This window comes from Talpa europaea (genome assembly GCF_964194135.1).
Source record: "Talpa europaea genome assembly, chromosome: 12".
NCBI lineage: Eukaryota > Metazoa > Chordata > Mammalia > Eulipotyphla > Talpidae > Talpa > Talpa europaea.
Genome location: NC_140079.1, coordinates 47,618,074 through 47,634,440, shown reverse-complemented (window position 1 = coordinate 47,634,440; position 16,367 = coordinate 47,618,074). Strand labels below are relative to the sequence as shown.

The 16,367-nt window shown below is 49.6% G+C and overlaps 1 protein-coding gene across 7 annotated transcripts in view; it reads right to left on the bottom strand.

Annotated features, from left to right (window-relative positions):
• MAST3 (microtubule associated serine/threonine kinase 3) overlaps positions 1-10,128 on the bottom strand; it is a gene marked incomplete at both ends in the record, with an annotated part of 35,850 nt that extends 25,722 nt beyond the window's left edge. For 2 of the 7 annotated variants that reach the window (XM_084248737.1, XM_084248736.1), the window contains 3 exons: positions 1,333-1,422; positions 3,771-3,802; positions 10,090-10,128. In XM_084248737.1, coding sequence (XP_084104863.1) covers positions 1,333-1,422; positions 3,771-3,802; positions 10,090-10,128 — 161 coding nt within the window. Of the gene's footprint in view, positions 1-1,332; positions 1,423-1,710; positions 1,758-3,770; positions 3,803-10,089 lie in introns of those variants that run through there. The other 5 variants (XM_084248743.1, XM_084248742.1, XM_084248739.1 and 2 more) reach the window with 3 other exon arrangements.
• Positions 10,129-16,367: the final 6,239 nt, after the last annotated feature.

The window sequence follows — 16,367 nt, the reverse complement described above, 5'->3', positions numbered from 1 at the left end:
CTAGGGGTTAAGTCTCAGCACCATCACCACTGCAGCCTGAGTGGCCAGGGAGCTGACCCACAAGACACAGGAGACCTCTCCTGTCTTGCCTACTGCTGCCTGTAGCCATGTATTTCAGTAGATCTACCTGTTCTACTCCCCACTCTGTCTCTGGTGAATCCTCTTAACTACCCCCTCCCCCCCATGCCTCTAGCCTACACCGCAGTTCTTATGTGTATAAATATATAAAAATAAATATTTTTTAAAAAGAAGGTTAAGAAAAAGTCCTCAGAACCTTTGCATGTGGAGTTCCCTCTGCCTGGTATCACTTTGTCCAGGCTCAAACATCACCTCCCTCCATAGGTTCCCTGTCTGACTGTATCCTGTTTATCCTTTCACTTGTTCCCTGGCCCCCTTCTGAGAGCCTCATGAGAGGAAGGACAAACCTCTCTTACTCACAGCCATACCCTTTGCACCTCACACACAGTGGGTGCTTAATAAGTGCTCGTTGACTGAATGAAGATATCGCTGTTGCCCAGCACCCAATGCAGACACCAAATCATTTTTTCTTCTCCCCATTAAAGGCCTCTGGGAACAGCCTGAGTAGCTCATTCAAACTAATTGATGAGCTTCAAATTCTAGACGTCACTGACCCTCACATCTGTCCCCTCTCTGAACTGGGGTGCAAACTGTTCGACAACGCTGGCCTTCCCTCCTGTGCAGAGGCAAGGCCCTGAGACCTGCCAGTCACAGAGGCTGACTCAAACTCTCAACAGACTCTGGTGGTAAAAGCTGGCCCTGAGCCTCAGTTTCCTCAGCTGGGAAACAGGAAGAAAAAGAAGGTACTCTTTATTGGCAGAGTTGAAGTTCAAGTCAAAGTTCTTTACTTCCTCCACCACTTTGCCTGGTTAAACTCAGGGCACAGGCTCCAATAGTGGACCTGTGTGTGTGTGTGTGTGTGTACATTTAAAAATAGATTTCTGGCCAGCTGCACTGGGCATTGGGAAGATCCTTGAAGTCACAGTTGATTCAGTTCAAAGGGCCCTGAGCTGGCTGGGAACGTGCCACCTGTCTTGGGGATGTCCTTGGGCAACAGCTCCAGTTCTGGCCCTGACCAGGCCATCTGTCAACCAGGGGACCTGCTGGGTCTGGCTTAAAATGGAATTTCACTATCATGACTCTAGTCTGGATTGCAGCACCATTTCATGGATGAGTAAGCGGAGGCCCAGGCAGATGAAGTCACTAGCCCCACAGTACCTTGGACAGGGAACTGGGTCTGGGAGGTTTCCAAAACTGTGGGCTGTCAGGACTGCCAGGATGGTGTCTGACCCTGTCCCCAGTGTTGTCACTTACCTCCAGGGATGCAGGCCCATGGAGGGGCTGCAAGGGCTGCAGGGGCTGCTGGGACTCAGCAAGGCCGGGCTCTGGCTGCTTGGAGACAGACTGTAAAGAAAGAGGCCAGGGACGGTGAACCTGGCCACAGCCCCTGCGGGTGGTTAAATACGGAGACTAGACCAGGGCTACCGTTCACTGAGGGAAAAGGGACGAAAGGCCCAGGATTCTGGGTTTCGCGCAGGCCGCGAGGGCGGGGCCGGACAGATGACCCGGGAGGGCTACCTGGAGGCGGCGGTGAGACTCAGGTCGACCTGAAGGGACACTCGAGGTAGGGGGGCTGTCTGGCTTCCCCTCAGTCCTTCCTACACCACCCCCCTTTCCTGCCCAAGCACTCACTCGAGGGTCAGAGCCGGGATATGCAGCTTGTCCCTGCGGGACTTCATGCTGAGGCCGGGGCTGCGTCTACGCGGACGGGTGCCGACGCCCCCTTCTTGGCCTCCAAGCACTGAGGTGGCACGATCCGACAGACAGACAGACGCGGACGCAGGGACAGCACGCCCAGCGGGCGCGGCCGACGAGGCGCGGGGAGGGGGCGGGCTCTCTCCGCCTCGGGGCGGGGCTCGGAACCCCACACCTGTGCGCAGGCCCAGCCCCGCAGGAGGGGGTCGGTTGCGGGAGGCCGGAGCCGCGGGCGCCACCCCCTCTCGGGGAGGGACACCGAGGAAGGCTGCCGGGTCTCGAGCGCCCAGATCGCGCGGCGACAAGGACGGCCTCTGCCTCCTCCCGCAGAGTCATTGCTCCAGCGCCGGGCCCCGCCCCCGGCCGCCTCTGCCTCCGCCCAGCCTCCGGGGGGCTCGGGGACTTCAGGTCAGCGCGGCGTCTCGCTCCTATCCCTGCCCCCGCTGGGCGTTCCCAGTCTCTGGCGGCTGGTCTCTGAAGGCCGCGCACCACTGAGGCCTGACCACGCCTCCAAGCCTTCGCTCCACCCGCTTCCCTCTGCTAGGCACGCCGTCCCCAGACCCAGGCTCAGCCCGGCTGAGAAGCCATCACCCATGTTTCCCTGCGCCCCACCCTCCCTCCTGTGCAGCCCGGACGCCGAGGGTCAGGGTTGTCTTGTGTTTGGCTCTGGTCCCCTGGAAACCTGGTTGATCTCAGTCAAGCACATAGCAGGTGGAAGAAAGTAGACAACCCTCAGAAATCCTGGTGCCTGTCCTGCCTCGTGCCCCGGGACTTTGGCCTCCTCGCTCGTCTGGACTGATTCACCGTTCACCTCCCAGGTCCCGGCCTGGGCAAAGGCCGGGGACAGTGACCACCCTCTGGGCAATGTCCAAGCTCCGCTCCTCCCTCTCCCCACCAACTGCACTATCCTCGGTCCCACAAGAGCAAATGGCCTGGCTTTGGGGGGCACTCTGACCCCATCCCTACCATCAGATTTCAAACTCATCCAACTCCTGGGACTTCCACTTTCTCTTCTTCCTCCACCTCTCCTATGCTCACTTCCCTCCACTCACTCCTGTCTCCATGCTGTTCTTCCAAAGCCAATTTGCTTTGAACCTCAGAATCTTTGCTCATGCTGTTCCCTCTGCCTGGAAAGCTGTTCTCAAATTTCCCCTTGGTCTCTTCTTTTCATATCTAGGCTCAAACATCACCTCCCCAAGAGACCCCCCCCCCCCAGTCCCTCTGTCAGTCACTTTATGCTCAATTTCTCCTCTTCACCATCACTCACCTGCAGAATGTGTGCTCCATATAGGATCCATTACTGACTTGTCCCCATGTCCTTTGAGTTTGGAATACTGCCCAGCACACATAGGGGCTCAGCAACTTATTTTGTTATTGAGTAATATCATTGAGGGCCAAGGGAATTCCCATCCCCAATTCAGTCAAACATAACCCCCACAGAGGGGATTGTGGGAAGGGTTACACGTCACCAGACTACCTGCACAAAGCAAACCCTCCACCTCCTTGGGCTTTAGTTTCCTTGTCTGTAAACCAACCACCACAATGAACAAAATGTCCTCTTTGGGGATTCCAAAACGCCAATCTGTAGGATTGCTAAAGTTACTCTGAGTAAGATAATGTTCTACCCTTGTTTCCTGAAAGAGTGAGCTCCCCATTATGGGAGGCATACAAATTGGCCCCAGGATACCTGATTGGAATTCTATGGTCTGGATCATGGATTCCAGACAAGTTTCCTCACTTCCTAGCTGGGTGTCCTTGAACCAGTGATGAAACTTCTCTGTACCTCAGTTTCCTCTTTTGCACAGTGGCACGGGCCTCCCAGACTGGTGAGGGCCAGCTGAGGGGTGTCTGTGAAGTGCTTTGCAAACACTAGGGGCAGAATAAGAGTTGAGAAGCTTTTTCGTAATTATTAAATTCACAATTTGGAGGCTGCTGCAGAAATATCTGTGCCCAGACCCACAGTGCCCTATCCAGCCACTAGCCCCAGGTGAACTTACCCACGTCCCCGGCGTGGCAGGCTCAGCTCCTTCTGCAATGAGACAAAAACAGGGGTCATTCCCCGAGAAACAAGCCTTAATATTCACACTTCACCCCTGGATGGTCCCTGCTCACACTGCTTGGTCATTGCTTTTCTGCTTGTCCCACACTCTGGATTCAGTCCTCCCTCCGGGCCTTCGACTCTTCTGTATCCTCTGCCAGCACGGTCCTCCCTCCTTGCTAGTCCTAGTTAATTGCAACTTATCCCTCAGGTTTCAGCTCAAGCATTCCTTCCTGCTGAAAGCCCTCCCTAACTCCCAACCTACCTCACCGTCATTTCATTGTGTAAAAAATAATTTCATTAATAACAAACTGGTTATATTTATTTATTTTTTTGTGCTTTTATTTTTTATTTTTTTATTTAAATATTTTATTTTATATAATTCTTACATCTTTTTTCATCTTTGCACAATGTATGCATTTTCATTTTGGTTATATTCCCCATACAATTGCACCTCCCCTTATTTTGACTCTAGTCCTTCCTTTCCCCACTCCTCCCTCCCCCACCCTTAGTGTGTCTCTGGTTTATAATTGCTTGTTGATTTTGATTTTTTTTTAATAGAGGCATGTTATTTCTTTCTTTATTTGTTTGTTTGTATTTGTTTATACATGCACTGGGTACAATCAGAAGCGCAGGAGGGTGAGAGAATTCACCAGAGCCAGAGCGGGGAGCAGAGCAGGCAGAAGGACCGAAGTACACTGCTGAGGGGAGCAGCGGGCGGCAGGAGAGGTCTGCGCGCCATGTGGGACCCTCCTCCGGTGGCCGGGGAGCAGCTAGGGATCGAACCGGTGCCGCGGAGGCCGCGGGCAGCTTCGCAACCCAGCGCTCAACCACTGCGCCACCAGGGAGGCCCTGATTTTGATTTTTACTTTGCATTGATTAGTCTTTTTCCTGGTCTCTTATTTAGGTTTTCTAAATTCCTGCTATGAGTGACACCATCCGGTATTTTTCTTTTTCTTTCTGACTTATTTCGCTGAGCGTGATCCCTTCTAGCTCCATCCATGTTGCTGCAAACTGCATCTGTTTATCTTTTTTGATTGCTGAGTAATATTCCATCGTGTATATGTACCACATCTTCTTGATCCAGTCATCTATTTTTGGGCATTTGGATTGCTTCCAAAGCTTAGCTATTGTAAACAGTGCTGCTATAAACATAGGGGTGCAGGTGCCCTTTGGAATAACTGTTTCTGTGTCATTTGGGTAAATACCTAGGAGTGGAATTGCTGGATCATATGGAAGCTCTATGTTTAGTAGTTCAAGAAATCTCCACACAGCTCTCCACAGTGGTTGGACCCAAACTGGTTATATTTATAAGTGAAGTTTTTGTCAATAGTGGCTAAGTACAAATTTAAAATCTGTTGAGGAAAGGGAGGTCCTGGAGTGATCCTCATCATGCCCCCTCCCAGATGTGAAAGCCATACCACCTTCACTCTCTGAAGAAGCTATGCAGGTTTGAGTCCTGGGCACTAGTGTGTGTGGGGGGTCACAGAGCAGTGACTGCTTGGAGAGTGCCGGTGCTGGGGTCGCTCACTACATACAGCCGGTGCTTGGGATCCACAGTGACCTTGAAGTTCACCCTCAAATATGGCTCATCTAAGACGGTTTTTTAATTCTCAAAAGGTTGTATAGAACAACATCACATCAACTCTAGTTTGGGGACACTCAAACATGGGTCCGGACCTACTAGCTGTTCCTTCCTCCCTGTGGGACTGTGAGCAAATGACTTGCATCTCCAGTGCCTCCCTTTTTCCATCTGTAATTTGGAGACAACATCAGGAGGGTTCCGGGGTAAAAATGACTGGCTGTTATCACAGTTGTTGCGCTCAGTAAGAACATAAGCAGACTATCATAATACTTGGTAAATTCTACTCACATTTACTGAGCCACCTACTACGCACCAGGTGCAGCTGTTTTTGCAGGTGAGGAAACTGAGGCGGAGAGGGAGACAGGCTATCCACGTTTCCTGGCGGAGGTAGTGCCAGGGATCCAGGTCTCTGGATACCCCCACGACCCCCACCCTCTTCACCCCACGCACGCCAGGGCGGTCCCGTCTAGGACACACGGCTATTTTTACCTCGGTGGGTTCCCGGCTGCCCACGTCCAGAGCGGGGCGTTTGCCACGGCAACCAGTGACGTCATCGGCCCCCGCAGCCAATTGGAGGAGGCCGGAAGCTACCCAGCTCCCGACGTTGCGGCTAGGAGGAGGCGTTGGTAGGGTCTCCCTGAGCCAGAAAGAGGGTGGACGGGGTGCAGGCGAGGAACGTCGCCCTAGGTCTCACCCCAGCTACCTTGGGCTCAAAATATTGAGTCCTTCGAAGTGGGAAGAGGTTGATCTATTACCCTGAAGACTCCCTGTCTGCTTGAATACCTCTGGAGACAGACAGCTCATTACCATACAAGATAAGCCATCATATACCCAGGAAAAAACACCACTATCATCAACGCTAAGATCTCCTTCTGCCCCCTCCAATTGTTATGGAATTTTGTGCCAGTTTACCCCTCCCATCTACCCCCCAAGTGGCCAAACAGGGAGGAATTGGGATCAGAATCCACGGTACTAGACACACACACACACACACACACACACACACTCCAGTGATTTCCTTCCAGTGTTCTGATAGGCCTGTATTCTCAGTCCAGCTCCCCCACATCTGTAATGCATGATCACATCAACCAACTTTACCCCTCTGTGCCCCAGTTTTATCATTCGGAACGTGATCCAGTTACAAAGGGTCTTGGGAAGAATCAAGTAGCAAGCTCATGGCACCGAGGGAAGCTTCAATAAATTGGAGCCAAGACAATGATTTTGTGAGGTTAATAATACCCACAGCTTTAACCACAAGGGTTAATTTGCTTTCGAAATGCAAAAAGATGTTAAGTGGCAAAGAGAGGTGAGGGCAAGTCTGCTGTCCCCTGCAAAGGCTCAGAGGAAGGCTGGTCCACACTAATTCAGCACCACCCCCGGCTGCTCCATTCCCTGTGCCATCTGCTTCCTCCCTAAACCCCCGCTTTGCCGGCTGTTCCCCAGGGAGTGGCTCCAGCCGAGACTAGAGTAGGTGGAGACCCACCCCCATTCTCTGGAACTGCCTTTTAATGATATTTACGCCATCCTCACTGTGCTTGGCCAGACTGAGCAATGCGTCCCTCTCCCCCCAATCACCAGCTCCACCTGAGGAACTTCCATCCCAAGGAGTTGGAGCAGGGTATGGGCACTCCTTTACCAGAGGCATTAGGGAAGACCCAGAGAGAGATGAGACTGGAAGTCTCATCACTGGAACCAAGTGGCCTTCTGACAGGTTGGGCCAATAGGTTAGTGGGAAAAGGTAGGGTGGATGTGGGACTCATACAGGTGGGCACCAAGCCCCATAGGAAATACGAAACTGGAGGGAAGAGGGAGAAAAGTAGGAAGAACCACAGTGCGCCAGCCTGAAGGCTTCCTGGAAGAGGAGAATAAGTGGAACTGGGCCATGAGAAAGCAGGATGAACCTTCCACAGAGCCTCTCTGGCAGCAGTGGAGACAAAATCCAGACACAGGTTCTGACCATTTTTCCATTTCTGGATACTATTTGGAGATTTGGTGTTTCCAAATTTTGTCATTTATGAAGCAAAGAGCCAAGAGGGAGATAATGAAAATAATGATAAAATAATAGTAGTAGTCCATTGTAATAACAGCTTATGTTAACAGTTGCCTAGAAGTGCTACATAGAAGGCGGTGTTTAATTCAAATGAGGAAAGACCAGTCTCCACTTTGTCCCCTGACCCAATGCCAATGCAAACTGGTGGCCCATGGGCCATGCCAGATGACCTCAACAGGCACTGCATGCCCTACATTGCAACAATCAGATTGGTGAGGATACCCACAACTATTGTCTGAACTGGCCAGTCAGCATCTGACTTGAGTCCCTTGGCTTTTATGAGTTACCTCTTTCACCTTTGGCAAGGCTCAGCCTCCAGGATATCTGATTGACTACGACCAGTAGGCTGACACCTGGTTGGCTGGGGGTGTGGGTGGGGAGAAGACCCCTTAACCTAGGCTCTGGTCAAGGAAGTCTATGTGTGATGCTGAAAAACCAGGCCCTCAACATCCTTGCACCCGTAGGTGCCAGACTCGTTAGAATTCCAGTTCTCTGACTTGGCTGTTATTTTCCCTCTCTGACCCTTAGTTTCCCCCTCTGAAAAATGAGGCTAGTGATAGCATTGATTTTTCAGGCTATTAGGAAAATTTAAAAAGCATTTAAAGAGCCTGGCATTAATGTTAGCAGTTATTTCTACTTATATTATTTTATTATTATTTTCATTGTCTCCTAGGTGGTCCTTTACTCCAGGCATCTCCCTGACTCCTGGCCCCTGCTTTTGCCCTCTACCTGCTTCAGAGGACTCTTTCAAATTCCTCACATCTGTGTGTGTGTGGCCCCTATTCCAACACCTTCTATAGCTCCCAGTCATTCTAGGGAGAAAGCCTAAACTCTTCAAAATCAGTGCCCCAGAAGCAGAAGATCCCCTCTTACATTGTGCCTCCAGCATTAAGAAATGGTTGCTAACGTCTCCACACCACATTTATAGTTTCATGCCTCTGGGCCTTTGCACATGCTGTGCCCCCACCCAGAATGCCCTACCTGATCTAGGCCACCCTGAGATCCTCCACCTTCCTGGATGGAGATGTGCCAGTGCTAGGTGGGTCTGGAGCAAGTGCTGGAGCAAGAACCCCTAGATTCAAATCCTGACTCTGTCACCTACATGCTGTGACACATGGATAGTGGATATGCTTCTCTGAGACTCAGTTTCTCGTTTTGTAATGTGGGACTCACAACAGGAAAAAGGCTCCTCCTCCCCAGGGAACAGGCCCCCACTTCTTGACGTCAGCAGCGCCCCCATGTGCCTACCCGAAGGCGGTTTCTCTATTTTAAGAGGCCGAGGGCGGGGCTGGAGTCTAACTGGGGCTCAGGGAGGGGGGCCAGTCCCCCCACTGCTCACCAGTTCTGCCCTGCCTCCTCTACACCCAGCTCCTCACTCCTGTTTCTGGCCTCTCAAGGGGCCCACCTGCCCCTTTCATCCTCTCTATCTGTCCCCTGCCCCACATCTTAGGGGGGTATCTGCCTTGCTGCTCTACCAGATTCTAGATACAAGGCTCATCTTCCCCCCTCCTTCTCCAGCCTCAGTGCACCATTGCCTAACTGCTTCTATGTTCTGGCTTTCCTCAGCCTCTTTCATTTCCCCAAATACCCAGCCACCCAAGGCTGCCTCCTCTGCCTCAACACCACCCAACAACCTTTGATTCAGGCAACTTGTGCAGATGTGTCTGAGCATCCCCCATCGCAGCTGCCCATTCCATGGGGTCACTGATGCTCAGGCTTTCATTTCCCCCAACAGGATGGGGGTGGGTCCAGAGGATGGGAAACACCCCACAGAGTGAGGCACACCGCAGGCACTCATTGGGTAAATGAGGAATCCGAGGTTCCCTACCTGTAACTTAGTGGGCTTCTTAAGGGCTCCCATTGCACAGATGGGGAAACTGAGGCTCAGAGAAGTCAAAGGAATTGCAGCTCAGGGCCCATATAGCCCCTGCATGGGTTTGACATTGGCCTCTCTACATGCCCTAACACCCATGCAGCTTCCCCTGGGATCAGAAGTCAGAAAAGTGTGACCCTTAGGAACAGGACAGCTGAAGCTTAGAGAAACGAGGGTGCCCTCTGCTGTCCCCCACACAGTCAGTTGGCAGGGGCTTGTGCCCTCAGAGAGCTGGTTAAGGGCGTTGGATTGAATCCCTGCAGAGCAACCTCTGTTTAGTGACTTACCCAGACTTGGTTTCCTCATCTGATAAATGGGTGCCTGGGTAGTCTCAGTGTCTTCGGCTCGCCTTACTAGTGAGCTGAGGCAGGGGCACCGTGGCGCAAGGAAGGCACCAAGTAGGTTTTAGCACACATTAATTAATATTAATATATGAGGGGAATAGAAGTAATAAAATGATGAACATATGGCGAGAGCTCATGTTGCTGTTGCTCCTATTATTACTAGAGCAACTGGAGGGCCAGGGTAAAACCCTCAGCCTTCTCCCCACGTTATGACTTGCAGTCTCAGTTTCCCCATTTGTCAAATGGAGACACCCCCCTCTTCCCATCAGGCAAAAAGCACTTTGAGAAGCAGGTGGGTCAGAGGGGGCAATCGGAGCGCGCCTAGCCCTCCGCCTCAGTTTCCCCGAGCCCGCCGAGGCCCCGCCCCCGGCACGCAGTCCAGGTCCTCTCAACCGCGCCCTCACCCCGCCCGCGCAGGGGCCTCACCTGGAGCCCGCGTCGCCGCAGGAGACTCGGCTCGTCCATGGCCCGCTAGTCCGCGCTGCCTGGCCCGCCCCCGGCCCCGCCCAGGCCCTCGGGGCCCCGCCCCCCCGTGCCATTGGCTGAGCTGGTCAGCTCCTCCCCACCCCTCCCCGGAAACTCGCTTGGATGGACCGCCCCCATTGGGGGAGGCTGGCCCCGCCCTCTCAGGCTCCGCCCCACCACGGAGACTAGAAGTAAACATTTTGCTGTTCTTTCCAGCAAAAAGGGTGTGTTCTCATCCCCATTTTGCAGATGGGGAAACTGAGGCGTGGAGAATTTAATCAATATTTCATGGGCACACACAACAGATCATGCAAAATTTAAGCCAGTTCCCCCAAAACTCAGTAATTAAGATACATCATATTTTAATACCATATTAAAAAATATCAAAACAAATGCGAAAATTCACAATGCACTAAACATCAAAATGTTAAGACAAGGTCAGACTGCCCTTGCATGATCCTGACTCTCTTGCTGCCCGCCAAGCCTGGCCTGGTGTCAATAAAACTATTTCTAAGAACAGGTGGTCACTGGAGTAGCCAGTTTCTTTTTAGGAGGATTGCTGCCTCTGCCGAGTGTCAACTGGATAGCTTCCCAGGTGCCTCATAAGCAACACCTGGCACGGATATCTGATGACAGTTGTTAAGCTGCACCTTGCAGAAGGGAGATTTAGCTTGGGAAAAGCCCACAGTCCCAAAATGGCACCCACTCTCTCTTTCACTGGAAATCCTATGGCTCTTCAACTGCAGGTTCCTTGCTATTTGACCTGAACATTTTAAAGGACTTGTTCTCAGGCTGGATGGGGATGCTAGGGCAGGTCCTCTGCCCAATCCCCTGTGAGGGAGGATCCCACCAAATTGTAGTGGCCAGATTGAAAATATAAAAGTACAGGCCTCCCAGGCAAAACTTTTCTTCTCATATACATTTCTAAATTGACATACAATTCACATGCCATAATTTCACCATTTTAAAGGTGCAATTAGTGTTAAGCATATTCATGGAGTTAAACAATTTTCACCACTAATTCTGGAATATTTTCATCACCAACAAAAGAAACTCCATCCCTATGAGCAGTTACTCTCCAACATCTGACAACCACTTACCTGCTTTCTGTCCCTGTGGATTTGTCTGTTCTGGCCATTTCATATAAATGGGACCATACAACCTGTGACCTTTTGTTTCTGGCTTCTCTCACTTGGCATATTTTCAATATTTTCAAGATTCATCCACCTTGTAGCAAATACCAGAACCTCTGTCTTTTTTACTGGCTGAACAATATTCTAATGGATGCACCACATTTTGTTAATTCATGTATCCTTCAATGGACATTTGCGTTTTCCCACTTTTTGGCTGTAGTGAACAGCGTTGCCGCAAACATTCAAGTACAAGTTTTGTGTGGACATATGCTTTTAATTATCTTGGTAGACACTTAGGAGTTGTGGAGCTGTTTTAATTTTCTAAAAAAGCAACCAGACTGTTTTCTAAAGCAATCACTGTTATGGGCTGAATTGTGTTCTTAGAAAATTCATATACTAAGATCCTCACCCCTAGTACCTCCGAATTCGCAGACAGGGCTTTTGAGAAGCAAAGTAACATGAGATCATATGGATGCATCTTAACTCTATTTGGTTTCTTTTTTTAATTTAAATTTTATTTTTATATTCCCCATACAATTACAACCCCCTTATTTTTTTTATGTGACATATTCTGATATATATATATGTAATATGTTTTATATATATGTATATATATATATGTAACAGATATGTGGATGTTTTAAGCAAAAAACACTTTCCATTCTATCAGGGATGCTTACTCAGCACATTTGTATCTCTCCATAAAATAACAATGTGAGCTCTCAAAGAGTAAGCTAGTCTAATGCAGTCAATTCAAAAATATCAGTTAAGAAGGCACTTAATGGGGCCTCCCTGGTGGCACGAGGGCTAAAGTCTCAGCACTATTAAGCTATCCCCAGCAGGGAGCTGATCCACATGGCACAGCAGACCTTTCCTGTCTTGCCCACTACTCCCCTCAGCAGTGTATTTTAGTCAATCCTCCTGTTCTGTTCCCCACTTTGTCTCCAGTGACTCTTCTCACACCCTGCATCTCTGACCTGTGCCCCAGCTCTTGTATGAATAAATAAATAAATCTCTAAATAATAAAAAAAAAAGCTCTTAAACCATTTTTTGGTTGGGCCATTTGTTTTTGTGCTGCTGAGTTGTATGAGTTCTTTGTATATCTTAATATTAACTCCTTGTTGGATATATGATGTATAAATATTTTATCCTATTTTGTAGGGTGCCTTTCACTTTTTTTTTATAAATTTTATTGTTATATTCCCCATACAATTGCAGCCCCCCCATTCTGACCCCAATCCCTCCCCTCCCGCCCCCGCCCCCCTAAAAGTGTCTCTGGTTCATAGTTTTTTGTTGATTTTGATTTTCACTTTCTTATAGTTATTCATTTTCCTGGTCCCTTATTTAAGTTTTCTAGATTCCTGCTATGAGTGAGACCATCCGGTATTTTTCTTTTTCTTTTTGGCTTATTTCGCTGAGCATGATCCCTTCCAGCGCCATCCATGTTGCTGCAAATTGCATGTGTTTATCTTTTTTGAATGCTGAGTAATATTCCATGGTGTATATGTACCACATCTTCTTGATCCAGTCATCTATTTTTGGGCATTTGGGTTGTTTCCAAAGCTTAGCTATTGTAAACAGTGCTGCTATAAACATAGGGGTGCAGGTGTTCTTTGGAATTGATGTTTCTGTGTCCTTTGGGTAAATACCTAGGAGTGGAATTGCTGGATCATATGGAAGCTCTATGTTTAGTAGGTCCAGAAATCTCCACACAGCTTTCCACAGTGACAACCCCCTTATTTTGACCCCAATCCCTCCTTTCCCTGCCCCCCACCCCCCATAGAGTGGTTGACTGGTTTCTTTATAACAGAGATCAGGACATGGACATGCAAAGAGGAAAGATGTGAGAAGATGCAGGAGAAGACAACCAGTTACAAGGAGTGAGGCCCCAGAAGAAACCAACACTGGTGAAACCTTGATCGTGGACTTCTTGTCTTCAGAACCATGAGAAAATAAATTTCTGGTGCTGAAGACACTCAGCCTGTGAAACTTTATTATATTCAATCACAGCAAGTTCATATGGCCACCTAATTCAGTTCATTTTCAGATGAACAGTGAGTGGTTTTTCAGCACCTGTTCTGTGCAATACTTGGGACAAGTTATGCTGACAAATTATGTTGTTATTCTGAAATTCTAATTTAGCCTGGCATCTTGTGTTTTATCTGACGATCCTACATTAAAAGGACTTCAGGGTCAGGCTGCATACTCCAGGTGATGTATACTCCATGATGCATACACACCCCATTATAGCACATGCCCACTGATGGTCAACTTTCAATATCCCTGATTAGTTCTGCCTAAAAGTTCTCCTGTAGTCCAAACTGGAGTAGAGGTAGCAGTCCAAACCAGCAGTCTGCCTCAGCAGTTACCATTGACTCAAAGTGGACATGTGACTCAAGCTCAGCTTGTCAGAATCTTCCCTGGGATTTCGGCAGGAGTCCTGGGGTATAGAAATGGTCCCCGGTCTAGAGGTAGTTGGGCTGGGCAAACAGGGAGCTGCTGAAAGTGGAGCCATCAGAGGGTGTCTAATGGCCACGCCCCATTGGGAGAACTCCCACACATAACTCCTTCCAAATGGCCTCTCAATGGGCAAGAGATAGTGTTGTTTATTGACTGAATAAATGCAAGTTTTCCATGTTGAACACCTATGCCTCCTTCAAAATCCATTTCAAATTCTTTTTTTTTTTTTTTGGTGGGACCCTCGCTGGTGGCTGGGGAACGAACAGACGCTACAGAGGTTGTGGGCAGCCTCGCAGCCCAGCGCTCAACTGCTGTGCCACCAGGAGAGGCCCTTTTTCAAATTCTTATTTGAGAAGTATCAGGTACCATATATTTGTTTCTAAATGAACAAATAGAATTTTTTCTTGCCTCTATGCGTCTATGTATCCATCAAAACCGTCCTCAAATGTCTCTATGAAGGGCATCAGGAGAGTGATTATTGGATGAATGAGGGCTTTTTCTTGGTACCATTCTGTGTATTCTTTAAAATATCCTCAAGTGATCCTTTGCAGGCATCATAAAGTCCTGCTTTAATGAATGAAAAATGTTCTTATTGGTGAACGATGCCTAAAAGTTTGTTAAATGTCCTAATAGGTTTTCTTCTTGAAAACTTCTACTCAGGGCCTCCCTGGTGGCTCAAAGGGTTAAGTCTCAGCACTATGAAGCTATCTGCTGCCAATGTGGCGCGAGTTCGATCCCCGGCCAGGGAGCTACACACATGGTGCCGCAGACCTCTCCTGGCTCGCCCGCTGCTCCCCTCAGCAGTGTATTTCAGTCGATCTGCCTGTTCTGTTTCACACTCTGTTTCTGGTAAATCCTCTCACCACCACCCCCACTTCTGGCCTGCACCCCAGTTCTTGCATGCATAAGTAAATATAATAAATCTTTAGAGAAAAAAAAACTCCTACTCATACTTCAACATCCTCCTTAGATGGCCCTTGGGGGTATCAGTGTCTTCACCACATGAAGGGAAGCTCAGTTCTTCTTGGGGTAAAGTTGATAGTCACTCTCCCCAGAAAGAAGGCAAATGCTGAGTGGGTGGAGAAGTTCTGTGGTTCTTCCTGTCAGGATTTCCGGGGGGCCCAGTAACCAGATCCTTCCTGTCTCACCCTCCCCCCTTTTGTGGGCATCTGAAAGTGGGGCAGCCCTGAGGGTGTATACCAGTTGTGCTTCTGAGGCAGCTGGGAGGGGTCGATAAAGGTGCCCAGTGTTTTGTAGGGTAGGCCACAGGCAGGCCAAGGGGGGTGGATGTACCAAGGGAGGTGGATGGCATGGTGGGGAGGGGCTGCTGTCAACCTGAGGGTGAGCCATGTGGGTAGAAACACCACCTTGCATGTGGCTGGGATCCAGCTTACATATCCACTATAGCTCCCAAATGCCTTTGGGAGAAGGTCTAGCCCTTCAGGTGAGCATGTGAGGCCCTGCCCAACTCACCACCTTCTGGCTCCCACAGAGACATATTCATCTTGGCATTTCCCAAAGCATGTTCCCCAAACCTTTGTCTCCTCTGCTGTGCCTTCTGCTAGGAATGTCCTTTGATTCTATAATCCCAACTCAAGAAGCCCCTTCTCTGGGCAGCCCTCCCTGCTCCCCCTTGGAACATTCCAGCTTCTTTCCCTCCTGGTTTCCAGCCCTGACCCCAGGAGCTGTTGGTATTGGTGTCCAGTGGCTGCTCTGATGTTAGAGGGATGGGAAAGAAGTGAGCCAATTTCAGAGGTCCCTAGGGCCTCCCAAACAATGACTAATCATATAGTTTGGTGGTGACATCCCCCTGAAACTGGACTCTCCTTCATCCTTGCTATAGCCCATTTTGCAGGTAGGGAAACTGAGACCTGGGAGGGCTCAACGTGGTGGAGTTGGGAGATGGGGGCAGTCTTGGAGCATGGACTTTATTCCCCAAGGGGTAAAGCTTAGCCTCACTGAGAAGTGCTCTGTCTCAGTTTGAATCCATCTCTTTATCTTCAGCTGGGGCCTCAGCTCATCTGGGCACCTTTGAGCTCAGTTTCTCCGTGTGTAAAATGTAGCATGTGATAGTGTCTCCTGGTGGGGGGACAGATCTCAGGACCATGAAGGGGGTGACAGGGAGAAGTTTGTCCCTATGACCAGTGCTCTCCTCTATTTGCTTCTCTTTGTCTCTGCCCCTCCCCCCAGGCCTCACATGGAGTTCCTGCCACCACTCTGGCCCCTGGGCCTGGCCTGGGCTCCACTGCCCATGAAGGCTGCTCTGTGCAGGGTCACAGGGCCCTCACTCCCACTGTGCCAGGCTTGGGACACTGCCTCTTTGTTTCTATGGCTCTGACCTCATGGTTTGCTGGGTGCCTGACCCTGACCGGTCCAGCTGCCTCACAGGAACTGGTTCTCTAGAGGAGGGGCTTTCTGCCCAACCTACCAGGGCCTCAGTTTCTCCAGAGAGCTCTTCACTTCGCTCCTCATTTCCCCCAGGGTTCTGTGAACATATTTTTTTTAATGTGAAAATCATACAATGTAATAATTAATAATTTTAAACTGCAATTCAGTTGCATTTAGCATGTTCAGCATGTTCACCACTACCTAGTTCCAGAATATTCTATCACCCCAAAAGGAGACCCTGTCCCCATGAGAAATCAC